Raw genomic sequence first — 25630 nt, forward strand, 5'->3', positions numbered from 1 at the left:
GGAGTTAGCCCAAGGGAGGCTGAGCATTCCCGGTAACGCTGTGGAGAGCACCTGGAGTTAGCACATTTTAATTTTTATTTATTTTTGGCTGTGCTGTGTCGGGACCGGCCGACGAGTCAAGGTAGGCACAAACGCGGGATTCCTCGGCTGAGAAATAAGTAGATAGAGACGCAGCGGGTTTGAGAGGATCACTGCAGTCAGTGATGACTGTTTATTTTACACACAGATTTTTATACCCTTATACCAGGAAATTCTTATACAATGCATTCTTTGCACCAAAGATCACATAAGGAAGATAACGTAATCAATCAAGATCTTAAGACTTTGTTTCTCAAGACTCAGGTCGTAAAAGCCATTTGTCCTGCGTCAGATGCGCTCCAGGGGCTGCAAGCTGTTTCCTTAGTGTTAATGATTAATAAGGGGTGGCGGGACAGAGAGCTATGTCTGGAATTAGACCCTTGAGTCAACAAGGCAGCTCCCAAAGCAGATCCTGTTTGTTCTCAGGCTGCCCCCCACAGTGCTGGATCTTCATTGCTGCAAACGGGCTTTCTCTAATTGTGGCGATCAGAGCTACTCTCCAGTTGTGGTACTCAGGCTTCTCATTGCAGTGGCTTCTCTTGCTGCAGTGCACGGGCTGTAGGCACATGGGCTGCAGTAATTGTAGTGCGTGGGCTCAGTAGCTGTGGCTCGTGGGCTCAGTTGTGATGGTGCATGGGGTTAGTTGCCTCATGGCATGTGGGATCTTCCTGGACCAGGGATTGAACCCTTGTGCCCTATGTTGGCAGGCGGATTCTTAACCACTGGACCACCAGGGAGGTCCTGGAGTTAGCACATTTGGGTCCTGGGGTGAAGCGAGGTCATTGACTTCCTGGATGACCGTGATGGAAGTAGATCTTGGGATAGTGGCTCCCTGTGAACTCCGCGGGCCTCCTCTGATGCCAGGACCTTCTCCAACTGGCCTCACCATCTGGCTTTTATGACCAAGAGATACGAGCAGCAAAACTGGCCTGGAAAAGATAAAGTGGAGGAGATGGTGGTCCTCGGGGTTGAGTCCTTGCATATAAACACCGCTCACTGCATGTCCCAGCCCAGGCCACTTTGGATAGTAGGCCTCTTGAAGGGGTCAGTAGAAGCTCAAGAGGCTGAAGAGTGGACAGATGTGCCCTGCATCCAGTAGCCCATCACAGGTCAAAGCAGCCTGCTCTCATTAGCCAGCTGCAAATGCAATGGTCTGCATCTGCACATCTCCCTCGTCTCCTCTGACCAGCCCATTGCTCTCTGCTCTTTATCTTTCAGCAAAGCTTGAGGAGGGCTTCCCACTCCCTCTACCAAGGGACACCGACCTCAACAGCTTGGACTTCCAAATCCACAAGGTCAGTGAGAAGTGGAGTCTGAATCAGGAGCTCTAGACCATCCGGGATGTTTGCTTTAGGGCTGATGGATACTCGGGGGAGTCCCTGACCCTCACATAGATCCTGAACTGAATCCTCTTAGGAAAAGAATTTTTGTTTTAAATTTTGGAGTATAAATGGCAGGTTTTGATGACCTGGAATGTTGGCTTCAGTGAAATAGCTCAGTTCCCAATAATTCAGTTCAAACATGATAATGGAGCATCTACAATGTACAAGGCCCATTAGCCATTGATGGCAGGAAGAGAGGGTGTAAAGGGGTCAGATTAGATGAACCACTTATTGAGCTGATAAGGGGCCACCTGAAAAGCCCAGAATGTCCATGGCTGTGAGTCCCCACTAGGCCCCTGACCAGGCTTCCTACCCTGGATGGGTGGTCCTGGAGAAAACCTGACCGTGCTTTCTGGTGTAAGAAACATACCAGGCGCAGAGCCAGGGACAAGCATAGGACACTTTCTGATATAAATCCAGAAGTACTAGCTTACCAGTGTCTTCACTGTGTAATGTTTCTTACTTCAAGGTAATCCTGGGCTACATCTTTAGAAATATTATGTGAGGGGAGTAAACTCAACCAGCACTCGTGTGTACATGGTTCTTCCAGCAGGGGAAAAAGATTGAAGCAGGAAAGGGACATTCATGGATGTCTTCCAGGAATCAGATCAGGAAATTGAAGATGAACTCCTAGGGGCAGGTGGCTGAGGGGCACAGTGTTTTATAAAGGCCTCCAAGGGCTTGGTTTGTAGACTGACTTGGTTTTTGATTCAAGTGAGAATTTGCTTTTTCCTGTAAAGGCTTCCCTTTCAAGAAGCTCTGATGCCGTGCGGCTCAGAAAATGAGCTTTCTCATCTTTTTTGCCTTCTCTCCAGAACTTCTTGTTCTTAGGGGCCAATGTTGATTAGGCTGACAATGGAAGAGTAACTGTGGCTGGAGGAGTGGACGACACAAGTGGACTGCCCTTGACCTTGCAGGGGTCGAGGTTGCCTCCTCTCCCATCAGTGTCCCATCCTCATGGATGAAGGGAACATCTGATGCGGGAAGACACACCTGACTTCCTCCACCCCTTCCCGTGTCCCTACATGCTCTTTCAGCTGTCCTCAGCCTTTCTCTGGGGAGCCAACTCCAACCCCTTGCCTGTGGTCCCCTAGAGAAAACTTGAGTGACGGAAAAAAGCATGAGCAGTGTTCGACCACCATGTAGCCCAAAGCATCCTGCTCATCATTAAACATACATGTGGAACTTTGTACCTGTTATTTGATGCCATGGTTAAAGGAGCAAGTCAGACGGAAATGGGCTTAAAAGCCTTGTTCTGCTACTTTCTTGGTGTAGAAGGCTCATTGAGACCACAGACCACTGAGCTCCTATACGGGGTACAAATCTATCCAATGAATGATTTCAATTTTGATTTGCCTGCACTGGCTTATCCCTGGGCCGAGTGATAGAAGTGGGATCAGAAAACACATGGTCTCTGCCTACATCAACCTTACAGCCAAAAACAGGGGCCAGCAGATTTTTTTCTGTAAAGGGACAGAGAGCAAATCTTTTAGTCTTGGCTGAATATATTGTCTCTGTTGTAACTACTCAACACAGCCTGCTAGAGTGCGTGTGGCTGCGTTCCAGTAAAACTTTATAAAAACAAAACAGGCAGCAGGCCAGATGTGAGCAATGGGCCATAATGTACAAACCCCTGGTCTAAAATAATCCACCAAGAATAAAAGGGGTTTACACCATGAATGCAACCCTGATCTGTAATACAATTAGGAAATTTACTATCATACTCAGTTACAGGAATAATAAATCTCTTCAAACCCCAGATTCCTCAATTTTAAAATAGCATGAGAGGACTTCCCCAGAAAGTGATAATGAACCAAAGCCAAGTATTTTCCTGGAATGCTTGGTTAGTTAGCAAAGAAAGTTACCATTTTTCCTGCAGATTACTGTTTATTGTTCTAATCATAGGCTGTTTTTGATTATGAAAACCTCCTTCTCTGCTTCTGCATCTTTTGGCAGCAAAGGATTCCCCTGTTCATGGGTTTTCCTGGCCAAGGTCATTGGACAAACCTACTTTCCCATATTTTCAGGGAAAATCCCACCAAAAAGGCCCACTTCACACACACAACCTCTTCTGCTGGCAGGAGGCATGCCCATTGCTTTAAATTTTTAATTTTGGCTGCTCTAGGTCTTTGTTGCTACGTGCAGGCTTTCTCTGGCTGCAGTGAGCAGGCACTACTGCTTTATTTTTAATGTCAGCAGACATGTAGACCGACTAATACCTCTGAGAAGGGACCGTTGTCTGGAAGCTGAGAGTGAAGGATGATACACACGGATTGGAGGCCCATCACAGGATACCCTAATAAGAAGCATCATACAAATTTAGAAAAAGTCAGTGATGCTTTGGTTTGTAGTGACATTCAGTTTGACTGGCACATGGGCTTATTGCCTCAAGGCATGTGGGATCTTAGTTTCCCGCCAGGGATTCAACTGGTCCCCTGCATTGGATGGCAGATTCTTAACCACTGGACCACAAGGGAAGTCCCAATATCATGCATTTTACACCCTAGAGAAGCTGACCAACTTGTTTCAGCTTGCCCAGGACTTTCCTGGTTTTGGCAACCAAAGTCCCATGTCCTGGGAAACCCCTCAATCCCAAGCAAGCTAGGCCAGCTGGCCACACAAGCAGGTACATGCTGAGCCCACCCCCTGAGCCTTTCCAATGACATCAGCACCTGTCTCACTCTGGCACTCTGGCTCCTGCCACAGCCCTTGACTCTCACGGGTCCTAATCTGAGCCAACCACCAGCACTTGTTCACCTCCGTCCTAACACAACACCTCAAACAACAGCCATGTGCCAAGCCTCAGGAGCAGGATGGAAGGACTTAAGCGGTGAAAGTAGGATCTGGCCTGTGACCCACATTCTCGTTGCCCCGGCTCGCTGGCACGTAGCTTGTTGAGGATTTAAAACACAAGTGAGGTGGGTGTATACAGTTTATTGAATGGGCAGGTGGAGAGAAAAATGATAAACATCTGCCAACTCAACAGAAAAACCCTTGGTCATTGAAGGACCGGGGCCAGCCTTCTCGGTCCACGCCCTCCAAGGGCACTGCTGTCAGCAGTCAGAGCAGCGGAAGGGGACCCAGGTCGCCAGGCCCAGAGCTTTGCCCCGGATCTCTAGAGCTGAGTGAACACGGCTCCCGTGAGGCAGTGAGCAGGCGGAGGGCAGCTCTTCACATGGGAATGGCACTCTCCTCTCTGCTCCACTGGTGTCCGCAAACAATAGGGATCTACAAGAAAGGAGAGGCAAGACCAGTGGTTGGGAGGGAGTTCCCATCTGCATCAACTTAAACCAGCCAACCCTCCGGGGCTCAGTTCCCAGCTGGTGGCATCAACTCACCAGCCAACCCTCAGGGGGTCGGTTCCCACCTCAGGGAGAAATACCAGCCATTCCAGATCCCAGGTGACCCCAAGGTCATTGACTCAGGACCTTGGAACTTCCTTAGCCACCTCCAGATCTAAGGCTGACCTAGGAGGGAAGAATCATACAAGCATTTAGTCTCCAGCACCACCTTCTGCCCAGGTAACATCACTGAGGGTTCCAATCAACCAGGTCCAAGCTTCCAATTTATGCAAGCTCAACTAGAAAGCACCAGAATAGACGGTGTAACAAAGGAAAACATCTCAAAGGTTTGGTTTTTAAAACAAAGGATTTTCTTTCAAGCAGTTTCCAGATCTGGGCAGACAGACTAGACTTCAGTGCTGTCAAGGGCCCTGACACAAAACTCCCACTGTATCTTCATCAAAGGATGGACCACCACCCTCAGGAGCTCTCCCACCGTCATCCTGTTCTGCAAAGACCCACTTAATATGGCCAGCCAAGAAAAATGGAAAGGCTGGCTGAGGAGCCCCAGGACCAGGGACTGGACAGGACAAGCCTCTGACGCACGTCAGGGGCAGAGGGCAGGTTTGAAAGCCAAGGGAACACTCAGACTGTTGGATGCCTCCCGAGTACCCTGTGGCTCACATCTAATAGTCTCACTACCTTCACGTTATGAGATGCGAATAGAAAACTTCTAGCAGAACAGGATCAAACACGAATGTAGACAGGAGAGAACTAGACATGAGCCCTCGGACCAGATGTGGGGTAGAGGGGGACAGTGGTGAATGGGACCCCATCTCACCTTTATCTGGGAGCCGCACACACCTCTTGGGGGTGCCATGCTTTGCATCTTCCGAGTGTTAAGCGAGGGCACTGGTGTAGGGTTTCTGCCTCCCACCAAACACATCTGCAGCACAGGACAAAAGGCAGGTCGTCAGCCCTTTGCCGACGGCAGGGCTGGGGGCTCCGTTAGCCACACCAACAAGCACGTCAATCACGGGCTATCTTGAGTAATATATTATGGGCTGTCCTCCACTCCTGTTAAGTCCACAGAGCAGAAGCCACAGTTTACAGCCCTCCCTCCCCACCCCGTGGCTCTTTCGCACCACGTGAACTTATTCCAGTGTGAGGACCAAATATGTGCCGACTGGTTTCTGCCAAGAGGCTCCTGAACTTCAAAGACAAAGTGAACCCCTCCAAGTCCAGGGACCAGCCGAAGTCTAAGCTCTGAAGGGAATGGCAGGAGAAAAAAACTCATGTGTGAAAGCTCCAGGGTTCGGAAGGGACAGCTGGGCCCTTCAAACACGGGGAAAGGTCTTTCAGGGACTTCTCTCCCTGCAGTATCGATGACCAGGGCATGGGCAGCCCACAGTCACTTTTGATGCAGGAGCAGAAAAGGGCAGAAGGGGAGCCAGAGAGGACAGGAGGCTGGCGGCAGGGGCCCGGGGAATGCCCGAGTCGGGGGAGGGGGGGCAGCCCAGCCCAGCCACATCGAGTCCTGGCAGCTTTGCAGCCTGTAGCGCAAGACCCCACAAGACCTCCCTGCCAGGGGGAGTCAACACGCTTCCAGCATAAAAAACAGCTTTCTGGCTGAAAACGATCAGGATGTCGGTCAGGACAGAAACCTGTTTTAAAACCTTCACTGCTATTCTAGCTTCCCTTTTCAGGTAAGCGGAGTCTGAGATGGGGGTCAAGGGCTAGACAGGTTCAGAGGTGGAACCAGAGTCTCCAGAGCGTAAACCCACATGCTCCCCACCACAAGACTCGGACGGGAGGTGCCCAGGGAGCCCTTCTCCCAAGCAGGTTTCCACAGGGCCCTCCTCTGTGTACATGGGAGAGTCCGCCTCATACCAGGATGCCACTGTGACCTCCCTTCCCCTTACATGATCACCCAAGCCCCAGGAAACATGCAGAAGACTTGACAGAAGACACAGAATTCCAGAGAAAGGTCCAAACACCTTACCTGAGGCCCCAGGGCCTAGTGCCCAGCTGGCATGAAGATGGTGCCTCCCATGGAAACTCTGCACACAGACCCATCTGCAAGAGAAAAGCCGTGAACGAGTGCGCACAGCAGGGCCTGGGGGTCACAGCGGCTAGCAGACTCCAGCACCCTCATAGAGGGGCTATTACTGTAGTCCCTGAACGGCCACACTACTGTCTCCGGAACAAGGACAAGGTGACTCTAAGAAGGGGTGTGCAGCTCATCTGGGACAGGATTAACCCCCACATCATCCTATGGGGCAAGTGTGATGGATCTGCTGCTCATCTGTCTTGTTAAAAACAACATGCTGAGGTCAGGGTTTGGGGAGCAGCCCGTGGCTGACTGGCAGCGACCAGAATGGATCGGGAGGGCTAACAGGTGTAGGAAGAGGGCCGTGGGTCTACCATCTAGTAAAAGGGTTATTTACACAACTATCCTCAATGACATTGTGCTCTGTCCAATGACTAGAAAATCACCCCCAGCAGGATTAAAGGCAGGTAACAGTAAGCCTACTTTTCATTAGAGAAACAACACATCCAGGGCAGAAGGAAAGGAGGCTGACCCAGCAGGCTGGCTTGCCGAGGGCATGGTGCCCTGACCCTCCGCAATGGGAGGAGTCCGATCGCCTTGCAACAGATAGGGCATCTCTACCTCTTTGGGTTTTTTTTTTTCCCCCTTTAACGACCAGTTGCTATAGTCAGGCATCAGACACAATGCACAGAGGCACTGCCCTCAAGATCACAGCATAACGGGCACGACCAGCAAATCAAGTTTCCCAGGAGGGGTTAGTGCTGGGTGGTGGGGGTGAGGATGTGGGAAAGGGTGCGGGGAGGAGGCAGAGAAAGCTTCCAGGAGGGGAGCCCTCCCCTGCCAGCCCACAGACCCTGGAGACAGGGCCCTGCTAGGGAAGAGGGATGCTCAATGAGCACACGGCACTGGGTGCCAGGAAGCAACATAAATCGGGGGAAACACAGACATGTGCGAAAGCGCCAGGGTTTGCAAGGGACAGAATGGACCCTCCAAACACGGGGAAAGGCTTTCGGCAATTCCTCTCCCTGCACTATCAATGACCAGGGCACGGGCAGCCCACAATCACTTTCGAATGCAGGGCAGAGAAGGGCAGTGAGGGAGCCGAGCAGAGAGGCCACTGCCAGCATCCTGAGAAGCATCCTGGACAAGGAACAGACCAGCAGACGGAGCACTGACCAGACTCAGAATAAGATGGCAGATCTACCCTGAATCATTTCTCAGTCCCTGCCAAGAGACGAAGGGAAGATGGATGGCAGAAACGCGGAGAACCCCTGGGCTCTGAAGGAGTGAGTGTACACGTCACCAGGATTGAACACCTGACAGAATTCTCGCTCAGGCTCACAGAAGAGCCCTCAGCTGGTCACTGGGTGTGAACCTCCACCCTCTCAACATCACTGCGGCCTCCATCCGGGGCTCTCAGCAGCAGAAGGGGGCTGGGCCTCCAACTGCACACTCACTCCCCACACCTCTGGCCTCCCAGTCTGCACAGAACTGGGAGGATGAGCAGGACAGGATGCACAGAATGAGCAGGACACCGCTTACCTGGGTCTCAGTCTTGGCTCTCCGAGGACACCTCTCACCCAACAGCAGCCACGTGACACTCCTGCAGGGGACAAGAGGCCAGCAGGTGATCAGCCCATCTGACAGGAAACCATCAGGCTCAGCAGCAGGAAAGCACGGGGAGTGAATGCTGGGGAATCCGGATCTGAGGCGATGAACCACTACAGCCTGACTCCTCCACCCTCAGTCCGCCTCGGGCTTGGCCACTGTCACAGCAACTAAAGGGCTGTCCGGTTTGGAAGGGACAAGCAAGGATCGCCTGAATTATGAGGAAAATTCTTGCAACTTTTCCTCGGCCCATATTACCAACAACTAGGACACAGGCAGGCGGTAATCACTTCAAATCCAGTGGCAAACAAGGTCTCAGGGCTGCTGAGACCAGAGACCAGAGTCATAAGACCACTGCAGTGGCGGAACCCACCCACATTCTTTCCCAAAGCCTCACGGAAACCAGCATTGAGCCAGGCAGAGGGCAGATAACAGACATCAGCTGCCAGGAGGCGTCTAAAAAGGCGGTAGGAGGCAGAAGGTATGTGACAGCTCCAGAGTTCAGAAAGGACAGGAGTGAACCCTCCAAACACGGGGAAAATGCTTTCAGCAGTTCCTCTCCCTGCACTATCAACGACCAAGGCACTGGCAGCCCACGATCACTTGTGAATGCAGGGGCAGGAAAGGGCAGATGAGGAATCAGGCAGAGGAGCCCAGGTTAGCAGCCAGCTCTCCACCCAGGCAGGGGAAAGCTGCCCAGCCAGGCCCAGGACCCCAGGCACTAGCCTCACTTCCTGAAAAGGTTCCACCTCCCCCCATCAAGAGAAGCCAGGGGAAGACCAACTTCTGGTTAAAAAAAAAAAAAAAGCCTCAATTACTCATCCACCCCACAAATACTAACTGAGGACCTACTACATGCCAAGTACTGTGAGTTCAAATAAAAAGAAAAACGCAGACCAGGCCTCTGCCCTTCCGGGGTGATTGCCATTTTCCCCCTTGAAGGAAAGGAAAGCTCACGAGAATAAAGGAACTCACCCCAGGTTCCCCAGCTAATGAGGGGCTGAGTCAGGATCCGAACTCTGGCCTTTCTGGCCCCCAAACCCAGCCCCATCTTCCTGCACAAGGGCTTTGCAAGGCAGGTCCCAGAACCCTCAAGCTCAGGAACCACCCCCTCCACAGTAGGGCAGGAAGGCCACAGCTCCGGCATTGCCCCAGGGGACAGCTCAGTCCCTGCACACAGCGCGGGCGCGGCAGGCAGTGCGGGTCAGGGTCCTGCAGGAGGGGAGGGGGGGCAGCCCGAGGCAGGGTCTTCAGCTGCGCAGGGCCTGGCCCGGGAAAGAGAGGGGAAGGCCTTCAGTGCGAAGCAGGGGCCCAGGAAGCCAGACTGCTCTTCTAGGGCCCTGGAGGCGCCCTCAGTTAAAGCGGAGGTTTGCACACTCTCCCTTAAAGGTTACGGAGGGCAAATGGGCTAAAGGTCACGAAGATATTTGCCCGGCAACCAACAAGCGGCTTCAGGGGATGAAATGCTGGAGTCGGAGGTGATGGGATGTGATCGGGGAGCTCTGGCGCTCCTCGGGGCCACGCGGCGCGGGACCCGCTTCTCGCCGTCGGCGGGTCCAAGTCTCCCCACGGATGGGTGAGGCCAGGGGACCCCCATATTCCGAAGCGGCGCCGGCCAGAGGCGAGACGCCCCTCTGTCGAGAAGACGAGTCCCGAGAGACCCACATGCAGCTCAGGGGACGGGCTCGGAACCGGGAGAGGCCCTGGGCTCCGAGGCGACCCGCGGCCTGCACTCCCCGCTCGGGTCTGTTTCCCCTTGGGCTGGGGAGGGAGCGGACCGCGTGCCTGGCGCTCCCCGCAGAGAACTCACCCGGGGCGCCCTACGACCAGACAGCGCGGCGGAGACAAAGCGGACAGTGCGGGATGATGCCGGTGTCCGCGGATGGCCCCGGATACATGCAGATGGCCTGCGATACTCGACGAACCGCGGACAAAGGGGCAAGAACCACCTCCACGCGTACAGCGACGGCGGAAATGCAGCTGAGGCGGGGCTTGCGGCCTAGAGCAGCATTGCCCGGAGTGGTCCCGCGCAACCGTTTTTACAGCGCCGTCTTGTGGAGCGGAGTCCAAGTTCTGCGTCTGCATGACTGGGTAATTTCCAGAAGCAGCCTGGAATTTTGGCAGTAACATTCCCTCACCTGCTCTGCTTTTCTTTGTGTTCTGTTTGTTGTCACTGATTTGTCATTAATCTGTAGAAATTGTTACTCTTCTACCTGCTGTTGTTTAGTCGCTAAATCGTGTCCAACTCTTGCACCTATGGACTGGTAGTCTGCCAGGCTCCTCTGTCCCTGGGATTATCTGGGCAGGAATCCTGGACCGGGTTGCCATTTCCTCCTCCAGGGGATCTTCCCGACCCAGGGATTGAACCTACATCTCTTCCGTCTCCTACTTGGCAGGCACACTCTACCAGGGAGCCTAAGAGAGGAACTGTTATTAGCAAGAGCTCACGTTGATTGTGTTGAGTTTGGACAATAGGGGTCTTACCTGGCTGACCATTGTATTCAGAGTACCTAGTTTCGTGGCTGGCTCAGTCGAACAAATGAATGAATTCTGACTGTGTATTCATTTGGACCTGGCCAGACTAAAATAGTGTTCCGATGACCTGCAAGTGGAAAGTGAGGGAAACAAAGAGATAAGCCTAGTGTGGTGGGCAGGTGCCTTGCTAAAAGGTCATCCTGAGTAAAAGCAGCCTTGAAGATGCTTTTGATCAAGAAGGACTTGGTCATATTTGCATTTGGGGACCTGGTCAGATTTGCATTGCTCTGGAGAAGACAGAGGTCCCAACCTCTTGAAGGCGCTGCAGACAGACTTGAGACCGGGCTCATGGCCCCTAATCGCACAGGCACGAACACTGCCTGCATCCTCAGCTCAGTGTACCTCTCAGACCTGAAGCAACCCTGCCACTAACTCGATCCACATTCTGAACTGCAAACAGTCCACCTTGTGTCTGAGCAAGGGCCTCACTCCTTCACATTCCTGGTGCTCACTAGCTCACTAGGTCAGCGCAGTGTGGAAATCAAGGCCTGACTGATACAACAAAGAGGGAAATGGCGGGGGCGGGGGTGGTCTCTGAGGGTGAAAACACTCCATCTGCTGTACCTGGGAGGAGCTGGTGCAGTTCTAAGACTGTGAGAGCCTTGGGTGTCTCTGTGACGGGGAGGGGCCGTGGGATGCTGTGGCTGGTGGGACACTGGACAAAGGAGCCAGGTGTGCACACAGCCCTGGTGTCCTCTCCTGCCTCCTGCTCTTGCCCTTACTCTCGGTGTGGCTATGACCTAACTTTGCCCAGCCTTAGTTTTCCTTTTCTGGAAAATGGGCAGAGGCAGAGCTCCCCTCCTCATAGTGTTGCTGTGAGGATTAAATGAAAGAGGGCACTCAAGGACACAGCACAGAGCAGATGGCCAAGCATGGTAGCTGCTCCTCGTATTTTTGAAAAAGTCCAGAGTTTCTGTCACTGTGAGGACACCATGGATTATTTAGGACACCATGGGATTATTTATGAGGCAGAGAGAGTGTGCCATATTTGAAGGGTCTAAAGGCAGCTCTATCCAGTAGAAATACAATGCTGGCTGAATGTGTAATTTTAAATTTCCCAGGAGCCACATTAAAAAGGTTAAGCAACTATACTCCAATAAAACTTAATAAAAAAAAAAAAAGAAAAGTAAGATTAAAAAGCGGGAAAGCGGCTGGGGGGGGGGTGGCTTCTCTCATAGCTCAGTTGGTAAAGAATCTGCCTACAATGCAGGAAACCTGGGTTCGATCAGGAGGATCCTCTGAAGAAGGAAATGGCAACCCACTCCAGTATCCTTGCCTGGAGAATCCCATGGACAGAGGAGCCTGGCAGGCTACAGTCCATGGGATTGCAACAGTCGGACACGACTTAGTGATTAAACCAGCACCAAGATAAAAAAAAAAAAGGTACAAAACGTGTAGAATGTATAAACAACAAGGTCCTACTGTATAGCACAGGGAACTATATTCAATGTCCTGTGATAAACATAACAGAAAAAGAGTATAAAAAAGAATATAGGGGACTTCCATGGTGGCCCAGTGGTTAAGAATCCGCCTGCCAATGCAGAGGACACAGGTTTGATTCCTGGTCCAGGAAGATTCCACATGTGGTGGGGAGACTAAGCCCGTGTGCCACAACTACTGAGCCCAGGCGCTGCAACTGCTGAAGCCCAAGTGCTCTAAAGGTCATGCTTCACAAGAAGAGAAGTCACTGCAATGAGAAGCCCGTGCACCGCCACCAGAGAGTAGCCGCCACTCACCAAAACTGGAGAAAGCCCGAACGCAAAAATGAAGACCCAGCACAGCCAAAAATAAATAAATAAATAATTTTTTTTAAAAAAAGAATATATATATATTTATATCTATATATATATACAGAGAGAGAGAGTCACTTTGCTGTACACCAAAGAAAAGAAAGTGAAGTCGCTCAGTCATGTCCAGCTCTTTGCGACCCCATGGACCGTAGCCCACCAGGCTCCTCCATCCATGGGATTTTCCAGACAAGAGTACTGGAGTGAGTTGCCATTTCCTTCTCCAGGGGATCTTCCTGTATATCAAAAACTAACACAATATTATAAATCAACTATACTTCAATAGAAATAAATAAAAAGTTTTAAAAGTACCTAAAAGGTGAAATTAATTTTAATAATATATTTTAGTTAACACAAGATAACCAAAATATTATTTCAATATGTAATCAATATTTTTAAACTATTAATAAGATATTTACTATTTCTTTTCCTTTGCACATAGTCTTCAGAATCAGTGCATGTTTTATACTGACAGCACATTGCAACTGGGACTGGCGATGTTTTCAGTGCTCTGTGGCCACATGTGCCTGGTGGCTGCTGTGTCCATCAGCACAGGTCTCAGGCCATCTGGCTTTGATCAACCCTTTGGAGCCAGAGGAGAGAAACAGCAAGTGGGAGACTGAGAACAAGTCCCTTCCACAGGTCCCACCCACGAGCCTGGGGCCTCCTAAGAGGGGCTGGGTCTCCTGCACCACTCAGATGGGGAGCCTCATAGTTCTAAGCTGGAGCGTAAGGGAAAGCTGCCTTCAGAAGGCTGGGAAAGGTCAGAGCCATGATTCCAACCCAGATAATCTGCATCTTTGTCCCCGTGATGCCAGGGAGGGAATCTGCGTGGGTTCATTTCTGCATCCCCAGTGTCTAGAGGAGGCTGGCCATCTAAAAGGTGTGGTTGATGCTTGTTGTTAGTGTAACAAGATATTAAGATAGATATTTCAGCCGAGGTACCAAGGAGGCACCAAAATACAGGAAGGAATAGCTGAACAACAACAAATCACTGTTGTGATTTTTGAAGTTTCCACCTGATGAAATGGCAGCTGCCTTCCAAAGAAGGTGTTGGATCAGATGGAGAATTTAGGAAGAAAATAACTGGAAAATCGGAGAAGGCAATGGCACCCCACTCCAGTACTCTTGCCTGGAAACTCTCATGGACGGAGGAGCCTGGTAGGCTGCAGTCAGTGGGGTCGCTAAGTGTCGGACACGACTGAGCGACTTCACTTTCCCTTTTCACTTTCATGCATTGGAGAAGGAAATGGCAACCCACTTCAGTGTTCTTGCCTGGAGAATCCCAGGGATGGAGGTGCCTGGTGGGCTGCCATCTATGGGGTCGCACAGAGTCGGACACGACTGAAGCGCCTTAGCAGTAGCAGTAGCAGTAACTGGAAAATGGTTGCTTGTGACTCAATCCTCTCTTCTAATTCGAGGGTATTAACAGTATAGTGGGGCTTCCCTGGTGGTCCAGTGGTTAAGAATCTGCCTTGCAATGCAGGGGCGACTGGTTCGATCCCTGGTCCGGGAAGATCCCACGTGCTGCCGAGCCACTAAGCCCGTGTGCCAGAACTACTGATCCCGTGCACAGCAACTACTGAAGCCACATGCCCTAGAGCTGTGCTCTGCAGCAAGAGAAACCACCGCAATGAGAGACCCACGCACCACAACTAGAGAGCAGGCCCCGCTCTCTGCAACTAGAGAAAGCCTGTGCAAAGCAATGAAGACCCAGCACAATCGTAAATAATTTTTTTTTTTTAAAGTACAGTGTTAGACATGAAAAAGAGGGAATTATGAGCTCTGTGTCTTAAAATAGTCCCTCTTCCTTTGCCTCCAAGAGGAAGAGTAGGAGGAAGATGCTTTTTCTCTGGTGATTCTCATACCAGGAGCTCTAGCAGGAACACCTCAGAGCTTGATAATTGTCACCTAGCACTGGAAAGCCCAGGTGACCTGTGCCCAACCCCTTCCTCAGTCAAAGGTTCATTGTCTCCTTCAGCAAGTGTAGAATCTGGGGTGGGACTGGCTACCTGCTGCCCAAGAGGTTCTACTTTAGACAGAGCCTGCTAGAGGGAGGGACCCCCAAGAAGAGGGCCTGTTCACATCACATGGGGTTCAGTCAAAGGGCACCAGGAGGAGGATCTCTGAAGAACCCCTGAAATAGGGGCCGAGGGAGAATGCACAGCCTTAATTTCAGGTCCAGCCTGGAGAGAAATGTTCCCCCATCTCAGTCTTCATTTCACCTGATCCTGGAGGTACTGGGAGTGGGGGGTAGGGGGTCTGAGAAGAAACCTGGTGACTAGAAACACATCTGGACAAGTAAAGGGAGAAGGTTCCCATCCCCTCCTAGCGGACAGCAACCCACCCTATGCTCGGTCCTAGACGGTGGAGAGCAGAGAAGTCCTAATGATCCACAGTCACTGAAAACACGATTAATATAGGAGATGAACATTTGAATCAATGGAATAGAGATCATGTTCGCTATTTTTAGTAACACAAGACTAATTACCTAAGAAGGATCAGAGAAGTTATGAGGACTGCTTGATATTTTTCTAAGGATAGGGAAAAGATATTTCCATTTAGAAAGTTTAAAGAGAGAGGCAAATATATATATATATATATATTTTTATGATGACATATGAAAAGTTTCACTTTCAAAACACTGATCGCATTTATAAAGGATAGGGCTGTGACTGGGAGGCCAACATTCTGCCATCTTGGAGTTTGTGACCTCACAGTGGCTGAGAGGTTCCTGCTGCCTGGGCTTGGGGGGGCTGGGGTGGGGAGATGAGGTCTCAGCTGGCTAAACAGATTGTCCCAAGGAAGTGATGCCCAGGGTCTAGGCCGGAAGTCAGCAGCTGGCCTGGTGAGCCCTGCAGGAGCTCCAGGCTCCATCCCCACACTAAGAATGAACAACATGCTGGCAGTTTTGATTATTCTGTTCCTCTTCCTCCTCCTCGTCTTATTGATGCTCTGTTACTACGTCTTTCAGGAGGAATAGGCTTGGGCTTCCGCAGGCTGGGACTGAGGCCCAGTGGTAGCCTTGGCCAGTCCAGCCGCCCAGGGCCTCTGCTGACCTGTGGCCCGGATCTGGGCCTGTTTGGGGGTCTCCAGCAGCCCCAAACCCTCACTGGATGCTCGGACAGACTGAGATGAGACAGAGGGTCTCTCCACCAGGGTCAGTTCCCACCGAGGTCTCAGCACCCCCACTTCCCTGGGTCCCCTAGCTGGGTTCTCTGACTCCCACAGCCTCTCTGTTACTAGGCTTGCTTTTGCTTCATTTTTGTCCTGGGCTGAAGGCCACTGATTCTGCAGAGGGGGTCAGTGTGAGCTCACTGAAGGTTTAATGGTTCAGGCCTCTGCCATGGGGGCAGAGAGGAGAAGAACTGGCTTTCTCCCTCCAGAAACTGGCAGGCTGGGCCCTGGGGGACCAGAGTGCAAGAAAAAGACTGATAACTTTGGCTGGTGACATTGGACTTCCCTTCATTCGGTGGTGGACAATCCTTGAATACAACCTTCTTGACTAACGACTCTGGGTGGTCTTAGCTGATTAACTTGAGTTTCCCTGAACAACAGTTTTGGGCCTCCTTTGCTAACTAAATAACTGAGATGTTTGTGGCTAATTAAGTTAAACTTTCCTGGTTTGAGAATCATTAACTATTTTGCCTGACTACTTGAGCATTCCAGGATAATGATACTTGACTTTGGCTCATTCTCTCTCACCATGCTAGTGGACGATATCAATTCTTTACTCTTTTTTTTAATGTTTATTGATTTATGCACTTGTTTATCTGGCTGTGCTGGGTCTTAGTTGCAGCAAACAGGACCTTCTACCTTTGCTGTGTCATGGCAACTCTTAGTTGCTGTGTGGGGGATCTAGTTTCTTGACCAGGGATGGAACCCAGGCCCCCTGCATTGGGAGCTCAGAATTTTAGCCTCTGGACCACAAAGGAAGTCCCCAGTTCTTTACTTTTATGACCTTGGGTTATCCTGGCCAAGGGCAGCAGACATCTCTGGCTATTTTTCTGGAGCTTCTAGGATAAAAATAGAAGAATTCTTCTATGATTTCACCATTATGTATGATATTGACTGACGGTTTCCCTGGTGGCTATGTAGTAAAGAATCCGCCTACCAATGCAGGAGACATAAGAGATGTGAGTTTGATCCCCGGGTCAGGAAAATCCTCTGGAGGAGGGTATGGCTACCCACTCCAGTATTCTTGCCTGGAGAATCCCATTGACAGAGGAGCCTGGCCGGTTATAGTCCACTGGGTCGGAAAGAGTCAGATATGACTGAAGTGACTAAGCACAATGTTTTATGATGTATATTCTATTTTTAGAATTCTAAGAATTTTTATAGTTATGAATGAATATTAATTTTTAATCAAATCATGATAACCATGGTAATAGCTAAAATGTATTACTAGTTTACTATTTAATGTAAAATATCAACTACTGAAAAAAGCACTTATGGTATTCACATATTTCAACGCATTGTTTTACCTATTTTAATTTTTAAAAAATATTTATATGTTTACCTGGCTGCGTCGAGTCTCAGTTGTGGCACACGGGTTGCTCCTTGTGTCATGTGGGATCTTTCTTCACGGGGCACTGACTCCAGTTGTGGCTCGACGGCTTAGTTGCTCCAAGGCATGTGGGATCTTAGTTCCCCGACCAGGAATCGAACCTGTGTCCCCTGCCTTGGAAAGCAGATTCTTAACCCCTGGACCACCAGGGAAGTCTCTTAAATTTTTGAATTGTAAAATAAGCATAACATAAAATTTACCATCCTAGCCATTTTTAAGTATTCAGCCCAGTAGTGTCCAGTCCATTCACATCATTGTGCAATCAATCCCCAGAACTCTTCTCATCGTTCAAACTGAAACTTACAGCCATCAAATAGTAACTCCACTTTCCCCAGCCCCTGGCAACCACCATTCTACTTTCTGATTCTGAATTTGACTAATCAAGGAAACTTGCATAAGTAGAACCCTTCAGTTGTTGTTCTTTAGTTGCTAAGTCATGGCCAACTCTTTGGGACCCCATGGACTGTAGCCCGTCAGGTTCCTCTGTCCATGGGATTTCCAAGGCAAGAATACTGGAGTGGGTTGCCATTTCCTTCTGCAGGGGATCTTCCCGGACCAGGTATCAAACCCACATCTCTTGCGTCTCCACCATTGGCAGATGGATTCTTCACCACTGAGCCACTAGGGAAGCCTGAAATCATTCAGTATTTGTCTTTTTATAACTGGTTTATTTCACTTAGCATAATATCATTAAGGTTCATATATGTTGTAGCATTTGTTAGAATTTCCTTCCTTTTGAGGGATGAATAATATTCCATTGTGTGATAGACCACATCATGTTTATCCATTCATCCATCAATGGACATTTGAGTGGCTTCTACTTTCTTGCTATAGTGAATATATTGCCATGCACGTGGGTGGACAAATATCTTTTAAAGACCTTGCTTTCAGTTGTTTTGAGGATATATCCATAAGTGAAATAGTTGGATCCTACAGCAATTACATTTTTAATTTTTTGAGCAATCACCATACTATTTCCCCTAGCGGCTGCACCAGAGAGTTCCCTGGTAGCCTAGTGATTAGGATTCAGCGCTTTCACTGCTGTGGTCTGAGTTCAATCCCTGGTCAAGGAACTAAGAATCTGCAAGCTGCAAGGTGCAGCCAAAACCCCCCATTTTGCATATTTGATCTACTTTAGAGTTGAAAAACTGAGACTCAGAAAGATCAAGTGGAAGAGAAAAAAATTTTTATGTGTATTGAATTTATTCCCCAGGGCTGTTATAAGAAAGTACCACAAATGGGTGGCTTAAAACAGAAATGTATTCTGTCACTATTCTGGAGGTTACCAGCCCAAAATCAACATGATGGCAGGGCCATGTTCCCTCTGAAACTCTGAGTAAGATTCTTTCTTGCCTCTCCCTAGCTTCTGGTGATGCCCATCAACCTTGGGAGTCACATGGCATTCTCCTGGAGTGCCTTTCTCCTTACTTGTAAGGACACCGGTCGTATTGGATTAATGGTCATTTTAACTTACATCTTAATTACATCTGTAAAGACTGTTTCCATGGCAGGTCACATTCCCGGAGGTACCGGCTGTTATGACTTCAACATAACACCTTTTGAGGGGTCATAATTCAATCCATCGTATCTTGTCTTCTTCCCACCTCTGTGATATCTACCACACTTTGGATGTCACTGCGATAAACTACTAGACTTTCCAATAGAAAACCATGCCTGCATTTGTGGGACAGAGCTAATTTGATATTGGTAGATTATTAGACCATAAGCTTGGAACAAGGCAGACACAATGGGTTTCTTTCATTCATCCCTATACCTCCCGGTCATTAAGTGAAAGAAGTGAAAGTGAAGTTGCTCAGTCGAGTCCGACTCTTTGCGATTCCATGGACTGTAGCCTACCAGCCTCCTCTGTCCATGGGATTTTCCAGGCAGGAGTACTGGAGTGGGTTGCCATTTCCTTCTCTAGGAGATCTTCTCGACCCAGAGATCGAACCTGGGTCTCCTGCATTACTGGCAGACGCTTTACTGTCTGAGCCACCAGGGAAGTCCCAGTCATTATACAAATACAGAAGCAAAAAGCATCATTTGAAAAGTGGCATAGCTTTTCCAGTGGCTTTATGGGAAAAAATCATTAACTGAACAGTTGTTTGGGGAATTATTTAGGTGGTAGTTTTTGCTGTCCCTTTTTTAATTTCCTGCCAGTCAGGCTGATTGCCATCTGTTGGCCACACCCACTAATACAGTGCCGCACAGAGTGGCAGCACTTATTTACCATGTTTTGAATGAATTAATTAGTAGAAAGTTCATTGGCAGAGCAGTGCCCTTGCCCCCTTTTTGCTGCTACTGTTCTGTTTTGATGACCAGTGGCAAGTGGCTGGTGGCTTCTCCTCCCCCTAGAGCCTCCTTAAGCTCACTGTGGCCACTCCTGAAAGAACCTGTTCCAGGCAGACCTAACCACCAGCCTACTCCTGTTCTGGATAGGTCTCCAACACATCCCTGCCAGAAATAGACTCACTTGAAACATCCATCCCTTCAGGCGCTTGCATAGCATGCACTGCAATTTTGTTTTGTTTTTAACATCTGCAGACACATCACTGACTGACAGATAAGGCCAAGCCACTGAGCATGGACTGTTATCTGAATGCCCCAAGCAAAGGTTGTCACACTACTTTTATTTTGAGACTTCAACATGCTGCCCTGTTTGCTGCAGTCTCCAGTCAGGTAGGCCAGTGTTGTAGATCAGAAAGTCATCTGAGATAAGCACACACAGTGCATCAGGCAACTGCCAGCCTCCCATGCTCCATGCCACTGGCGGAATACCTGAATAATTGGCCATTTATGGGCTTTTAGCCAGGAGTGTTGGAGACAGAAACCTAACTTATGCTAACAAAGAATTCCATTATTGGGAAGCTTATATAATCGAACAAGAGTAAGGGCAGAGGTGGAACTGAGCTTCCAAGGTGACAAACACCAGAGGCTGAAATGCTGCCAGGACTCTGTCCTGTGTCTCCCCCTCTGTGTGTGGACTTCTGACTTTACACTTACTCCATTTCTTGCATGTGAGGTAGCAGGGGGATATGTGCTGGGTTTGCCCCGAAGTACACATCCATCCACCTTCCGCTGAAGGGAGGCAGGATTGCCACATATGGTTGTGCAGGTTGTGCACTGCCTAACTCATGGACATGCCATTCATATTATAGTCTCTTGCTGAGAAGCAGAGATGTTAGGGATGCTTGGTTGAACATAAAAAACACTTGATGTTTTCCTAGCACATTCTTCTCTGGCCCAGCAGAGTCACCCTATGTTCTACCATCCTGAAGGAAGGGGGAATTCAAAAAATCTCCATTCTGATCCTTAAATGGTGGGCCCTTCTAATGAAGACTCTTGGGAAAATCTTTTTTTGCCCCTCCCATGCTGCACAGCATGTGGGATCTTAGCTCCCCAACCAGGGATTTAACCTCGGTCCCTGCATTAGGAAACTCGGAGTCTTAACCACTGGACCACCAGAGTAGTCCCTGGAAATATCTTTAAAGAGTAACACTTGGGGGGAATTTTCCCACAAGCTTCATGAGGACAAGCAGAAGATGTTAACTAAACCTGTGACAGTGTATAACACATGCAGGTCCATTAGAATAAGAGAAAGGTTTGCAAGAAGTAGAGGGACCTTCTGAGAAATGCAATCCTTAACTCCACTATCTTGGAACTCTCAATTCTCAGTTACTTTCCAGACCAAAGGACAGGCACTTCCATCTTTCTGTAGCTGTGGGAAGAGTCACCCATCTGAGAGGTGTCTCATCTCATGAGTGGGTTAGGAGGTACTGACTGTGCAGAGGTATCTAGGTGTTGAGCATGCAAACATCTCAGGGTCTCTGTGGCTTGCCCTGCTTGGCATGCTTGGCCAAGACCCTGCACCTTCCTAGGTGAGCTCACCGGGCAGGCGGGCCATACCCAGGGATACAGTGGGTGGAGGGTGGATAACAACCATGAAAGGAAGAGGAGCTGAAAGGTGGTTGAATCTGAGCTGGGTCCTTTGTCCACCTGTTATCACTGACCAAGCCTGGTTCTACCTGCGATTTACCAATATATTTTTAGGATGTTTACATTCCTAAATAAATTAACCTATAATTTATTTTTTCTTTTATTGACCTTTTCAAATTTGGGAATTATGTGAACTTAGAACTGTTTTCTCTTTTTCTCTTATCCAGGAGGCTGTATAATGTCATAAAGCTTTGTAGAACTTACTTAAGACACTTGGTTATGATGTTTTCTTTGTGGGAAGACTTAACTACTGATTCAATTGCTTACAGTGTTATGAAATTATTTGGGTTTTCTATTTTTTCCCCAAGACAATTCTGTTAAATATTTTCCAGAAAAGTGCTCATTTTACCTAAGTTTTAAATTTTACAAGCAAAAAGTCAAATAGATTGTTCTCTCATTTTTTTACTTTCTGCTCTGACTGTACCAGCTTCCTCATTGCTAAAATTATTTGGCTCCGTTGCTCTAAATATGATTATACTCATTATCTGCTATTTTAGTTTCTACTCTTGTTGTTTTATTGATTTTCACTTTGTTTGGATCCTTTCAATTGTCCTTTTTCTCATTTTTTAAGCCCTCAGAAACCAGGAGCTGACTGAGACACATGGAATTTTTCTTACACTTCAGAATCAAGTGAGCCTCTCTCCCATTGCAACAATGAAAATTTCTCTTTCTTCTCTTGCATCAGTATTTAAAGATCATCTATTACAGACCATGCAGTGAGATGCCCCATCCAGTTTCTAACTTCTTCACATCCACTCCCCCATCCTTACCCCAACATCAGCTTCTTAGTCTTTCTCTTCCTCCCTTTTCTGAACAGCTTCCCATTTCCCTTTTCTGTTTGAGTCCTTCAAAACCCCAATAAGGCACACCTCCACCCTGAAGCCATCTTAATTTGGAAATTGGTTGAAGTATGACTCTACTCATAGCCCCACAACTGGCCTCCAAGCTCTTTAGGATTCACACTCTCTCACACTCGAGATACAAAATTAAAGAAGTATAGTTTTCCCAGCTTCAGCCCCACACACAACACTTTGTCAGCAGAAGGCAGGACGTTCCCAGCAAGACTGAATTCAATAGGAAGAGTGAATGCCACAGAAAGTCAGAGAGAAGGAATAGGCAGCTCAAAACTACAGACGTCCTAACCATTTAATAGTCAGATGGATGGTTGGGGAGATGGAAGAATGCTTTAATACTTGGCGGGTCAGAGTTTCAACTCCGATCCACTAGGGGGCGCGAAGAGACTGCTTGCGCGGAGTCCATCCGGGGATTCGCCGCTCTAGGCCCCAGCCCGCCTCTCAACTGCAGTTCCGCCAGCGCCCAACAGATGGAAGGCGGGTCTTGTCTCCGAGTCGCCGGGAGCCGTCCAGCATCTTCTCAAGTCGTCCAGTTTGACCTGCAGCCGACAGTCCTGGCGCCCAGGGTGAGTCACTGCAGGACCGCGCTGCCCCGGGACCCCCGGCGGCCTCTAAGGCCGGTTCTCCGTCCGCCCCCGCCCCGCCCCCGACAGGAGGGGAAACTGAAGCCCGTGGGGTCGGGGAGTGCAGGTCAGCTCCAAGTCCAGGCCCACTCTTGGTTCTGAGCCGGTTCCCTCCGCTGCATGTGGACCTCTCTGCTCTCGTGTTCTTGACAAAGGGGTCTGGGGTCACCGCACTACCGGCCGGCGCCGTTTTGGAGCGTCGGGTCCCGGGCCTCACTCGCCCGGTGGGGAGACTTAGGCCCACCGACGGCGAGAAGCGGGTCCGGGGTTGCGTGGGCCCGAGGTCTCGCAGGGAGGTTCGTGCGGAGCCGGTATGAACCGCACCCGTGCTGCGCCAGAGGCCCCGGATCACATCCCATCACTTCCGACTCCAGCGTTTCATCCCCTGAAACCGCTTGTTAGTTGCAGGGCAAATATCTTCGTGACCATTAGCCCACTTTCCCTCGGTAACTTCTAAGGGAAAAGTGTTCAAACCTCCACTTTAACCGAGGGCGCCCCCAGCGCCCTAGAAGAGCAGTCTGGCTTCCTGGGCCCCTGCTTCGCACTGAAGGCCTTCCCCTCTCTTTCCCGGGCCAGGCCCTGCGCAGCTGAAGACGCTGCCTCGGGCGACCCCCCCTCCCCTCCTGCAGGACCCTGACCCGCACTGCCTGCCGCGCCCCCGCCGTGTTCAGGGACTCAGCTGTCCCCTGGGGCAATGCTGGAGCTGTGGCCTTCCTGCCCTACTGCGGAGGGGGTGGTTCCTGAGCTTGAGGGTTCTGGGACCTGCCTTGCAAAGCCCTTGTGCAGGAAGATGGGGCTGGGTTTGGGGGCCAGAAAGGCCAGAGTTCGGATCCTGACTCAGCCCCTCATTAGCTGGGGAACCTGGGGTGAGTTCCTTTATTCTCGTGAGCTTTCCTTTCCTTCAAGGGGGAAAATGGCAATCACCCCGGAAGGGCAGAGGCCTGGTCTGCGTTTTTCTTTTTGTTTGAACTCACAGTACTTGGCATGTAGTAGGTCCTCAGTTAGTATTTGTGGGGTGGATGAGTAATTGAGGCTTTTTTTTTTTAACCAGAAGTTGGTCTTCCCCTGGCTTCTCTTGATGGGGGGAGGTGGAACCTTTTCAGGAAGTGAGGCTAGTGCCTGGGGTCCTGGGCCTGGCTGGGCAGCTTTCCCCTGCCTGGGTGGAGAGCTGGCTGCTACCTGGGCTCCTCTGCCTGATTCCCCATCTGCCCTTTCCTGCCCCTGCATTCGCAAGTGATTGTGGGCTTCTGATGCCTTGGTCATTGATAGTGCAGGGAGAGGAACTGCTGAAAGCATTTTCCCCGTGTTTGGAGGGTTCGCTCCTGTCCTTTCTGAACTCTGGAGCTGTCACACACCTTCTCCCTCCTACTGCCCTTTTAGATCTGCCTCCTGGCACCTGGTGTCCAGCTTACTAAGTGCTCCCTATGCGAGGCTCAGTGCTAGTTGCTGAGAAGCTTTTAACTCATTGTTGACCAGGGGATTTTTGCAGAAACTAATGTCTGTGGCCAGTGGTTTGTTATGGAAGTGATATTTATACATCTGCGGTCAATAATGTTTGGGTAAAAAAAGATGTATTAATAATAAGTCTCTGGTGGCCAGTGGTTTGTTATGGAAGTGATATTTATACATCTGCGGTCAATAATGTTTGGGTAAAAAAAGATGTATTAATAATAAGTCTCTGGTCAATAATGTGTTAAAAAAAGGAAGATAAAGCATGGGCTGTTTCTTAGCAGCTGGGGCTGGTTGTAGAGCCACTGTTTGGGGAATTTTCACCAAGAGCTTCCCTCCAGAAAGCCAGGTCTACCTCCCCTCTTTCCCCTTTCCAGGTCCTTAGTCCAGCATGTGGTCTGGAAAGTAGCTTGACATGAGGTGAGGATACTAATCATACTTCATGGGAATCATGGGTTTTCTTGTCTTTTTTGCGTCTCTCTGCTCTGATCTCAAGGTCAGTGTCTGAGTCGCCTGCTCAGTGCCTGGCAGGTATCTGGTGCTCAGCAGCTGCCCAGCAGGAGAGAAGGACAGGACAGACACATCCCAGTGAGGTGGCGTGGCCCATCACGTCATGGAGAATCAGAGAAAGACTGCTTGTGGCCAGCCAGCCTGCAGAGAGGTGGAGGTATTTCCTGTGTTTTCTTTTCTTGGAGTTGTTCTTCCTGTTGACCAGTATTTATCTGTTGGAGGTTCCTTGGCATGAGACAGAGCCCAGGTTACTAAGGGAGAGTTTCCCCATGACCTGTGGTTATGGTGGCAGGAACTAGAACAGTAATGCACTTGGACAAGGCTTAAATGGCAGGAATCACAGTAGTAAAGCAATTGGACAAGGCTTAAATAGACACCAGACCTCACCTCTGCAGGAGGCCTGAGGTGCCTTTACCTCCTCACACACACCCCTACCCCCTAACCCCCAACCCCCCACCCAGGCCAGGCATGGCCTGTCAGGTGCCGCACACTCGCAAACTTGTCCTGGACTTTCTGTTTCTATTCAGTATCCAGCTTCCAGAATCTGTACAGAGTCATTTGAGTTTGCACAAAAGATGATCTGAAAAGCCGTCTCTGTCTCAGATGCAGAAGAGCTGTTGTCTTATGTGGAGTAGTGAACTCCCGTCCTGGGAATGAGAGGTGTGGCTCGTGGGTTGGGAACACAGCCCACATTTGTGAAGCAGCCAGCTTCTCAGAGAACCCAGGTGCTCTGCCTGGGTTCCAGGACATGTGACCAGGTGGCATCTAGGTTGCTGATCCAGGGCTTCTCCATCATTGCAGAGGAAGCAGCACGGTGCACAGGGGTCCCTGAGAGGTATCCCCATCCTGTCAAGAGGCAGCTGGCCCAGGTGAGCTCTGTTCCCTGGAGATCTGGGGCTTTGCCTCGCAC

The 25630-nt window shown here is 49.7% G+C and overlaps 2 protein-coding genes and 4 non-coding genes across 24 annotated transcripts in view; 2 read left to right on the top strand and 4 right to left on the bottom strand.

The window, feature by feature from the left end:
• Nucleotides 1-178: 178 nt before the first annotated feature.
• On the bottom strand, nt 179-16997 carry LOC145532356 (uncharacterized). 7 transcript variants are annotated; one of them, XM_081557192.1, is made up of 8 exons: nt 10210-10814; nt 8334-8394; nt 6744-6817; nt 5583-5687; nt 4799-4927; nt 4445-4688; nt 3680-3756; nt 179-1007 (listed from the first exon to the last, which is right to left on the bottom strand). In XM_081557192.1, the coding sequence occupies exons 1-4, from the start codon at nt 10527-10529 to the stop codon at nt 5585-5587; spliced, it is 558 nt and encodes a 185-aa protein (XP_081413318.1). In that variant the 5' UTR covers nt 10530-10814; the 3' UTR covers nt 179-1007; nt 3680-3756; nt 4445-4688; nt 4799-4927; nt 5583-5584. The 7 variants fall into 7 exon arrangements, with proteins under 7 accessions (XP_081413318.1, XP_081413315.1, XP_081413316.1 ...); XM_081557189.1 differs by having other exon boundaries at nt 4828-4927; nt 10210-10579; XM_081557190.1 differs by lacking the exon at nt 3680-3756 and having other exon boundaries at nt 4828-4927; nt 10210-10579.
• LOC145533587 (small nucleolar RNA SNORA71) lies at nt 6038-6169 on the bottom strand. Its single transcript, XR_014074178.1, has one exon. It is a non-coding gene; the product is annotated as a small nucleolar RNA SNORA71 (small nucleolar RNA).
• On the bottom strand, nt 7739-7871 carry LOC145533583 (small nucleolar RNA SNORA71). The gene has a single exon (XR_014074174.1). It is a non-coding gene; the product is annotated as a small nucleolar RNA SNORA71 (small nucleolar RNA).
• On the bottom strand, nt 8882-9016 carry LOC145533586 (small nucleolar RNA SNORA71). Its single transcript, XR_014074177.1, has one exon. It is a non-coding gene; the product is annotated as a small nucleolar RNA SNORA71 (small nucleolar RNA).
• The window catches only part of RALGAPB (Ral GTPase activating protein non-catalytic subunit beta), a 121605-nt gene continuing 111459 nt past the window's right edge, over nt 15485-25630 (top strand). For 3 of the 13 annotated variants that reach the window (XM_081557161.1, XM_081557171.1, XM_081557181.1), the window contains exons 1-2: nt 15485-15569; nt 21856-22704. The gene's annotated coding sequence lies outside the window, so the exon portion shown is untranslated. Of the gene's footprint in view, nt 15898-19832; nt 19968-21855; nt 22705-24706; nt 24878-25521; nt 25590-25630 lie in introns of all 13 variants that reach the window. The other 10 variants (XM_081557159.1, XM_081557185.1, XM_081557150.1 and 7 more) reach the window with 9 other exon arrangements.
• Nucleotides 23981-24115, top strand: LOC145533585 (small nucleolar RNA SNORA71). The gene has a single exon (XR_014074176.1). It is a non-coding gene; the product is annotated as a small nucleolar RNA SNORA71 (small nucleolar RNA).

The sequence above is a fragment of the Giraffa tippelskirchi genome, chromosome 13 (assembly GCF_054371585.1).
Source record: "Giraffa tippelskirchi isolate mGirTip1 chromosome 13, T2T-mGirTip1v1.2.pri, whole genome shotgun sequence".
Taxonomy (NCBI): domain Eukaryota; kingdom Metazoa; phylum Chordata; class Mammalia; order Artiodactyla; family Giraffidae; genus Giraffa; species Giraffa tippelskirchi.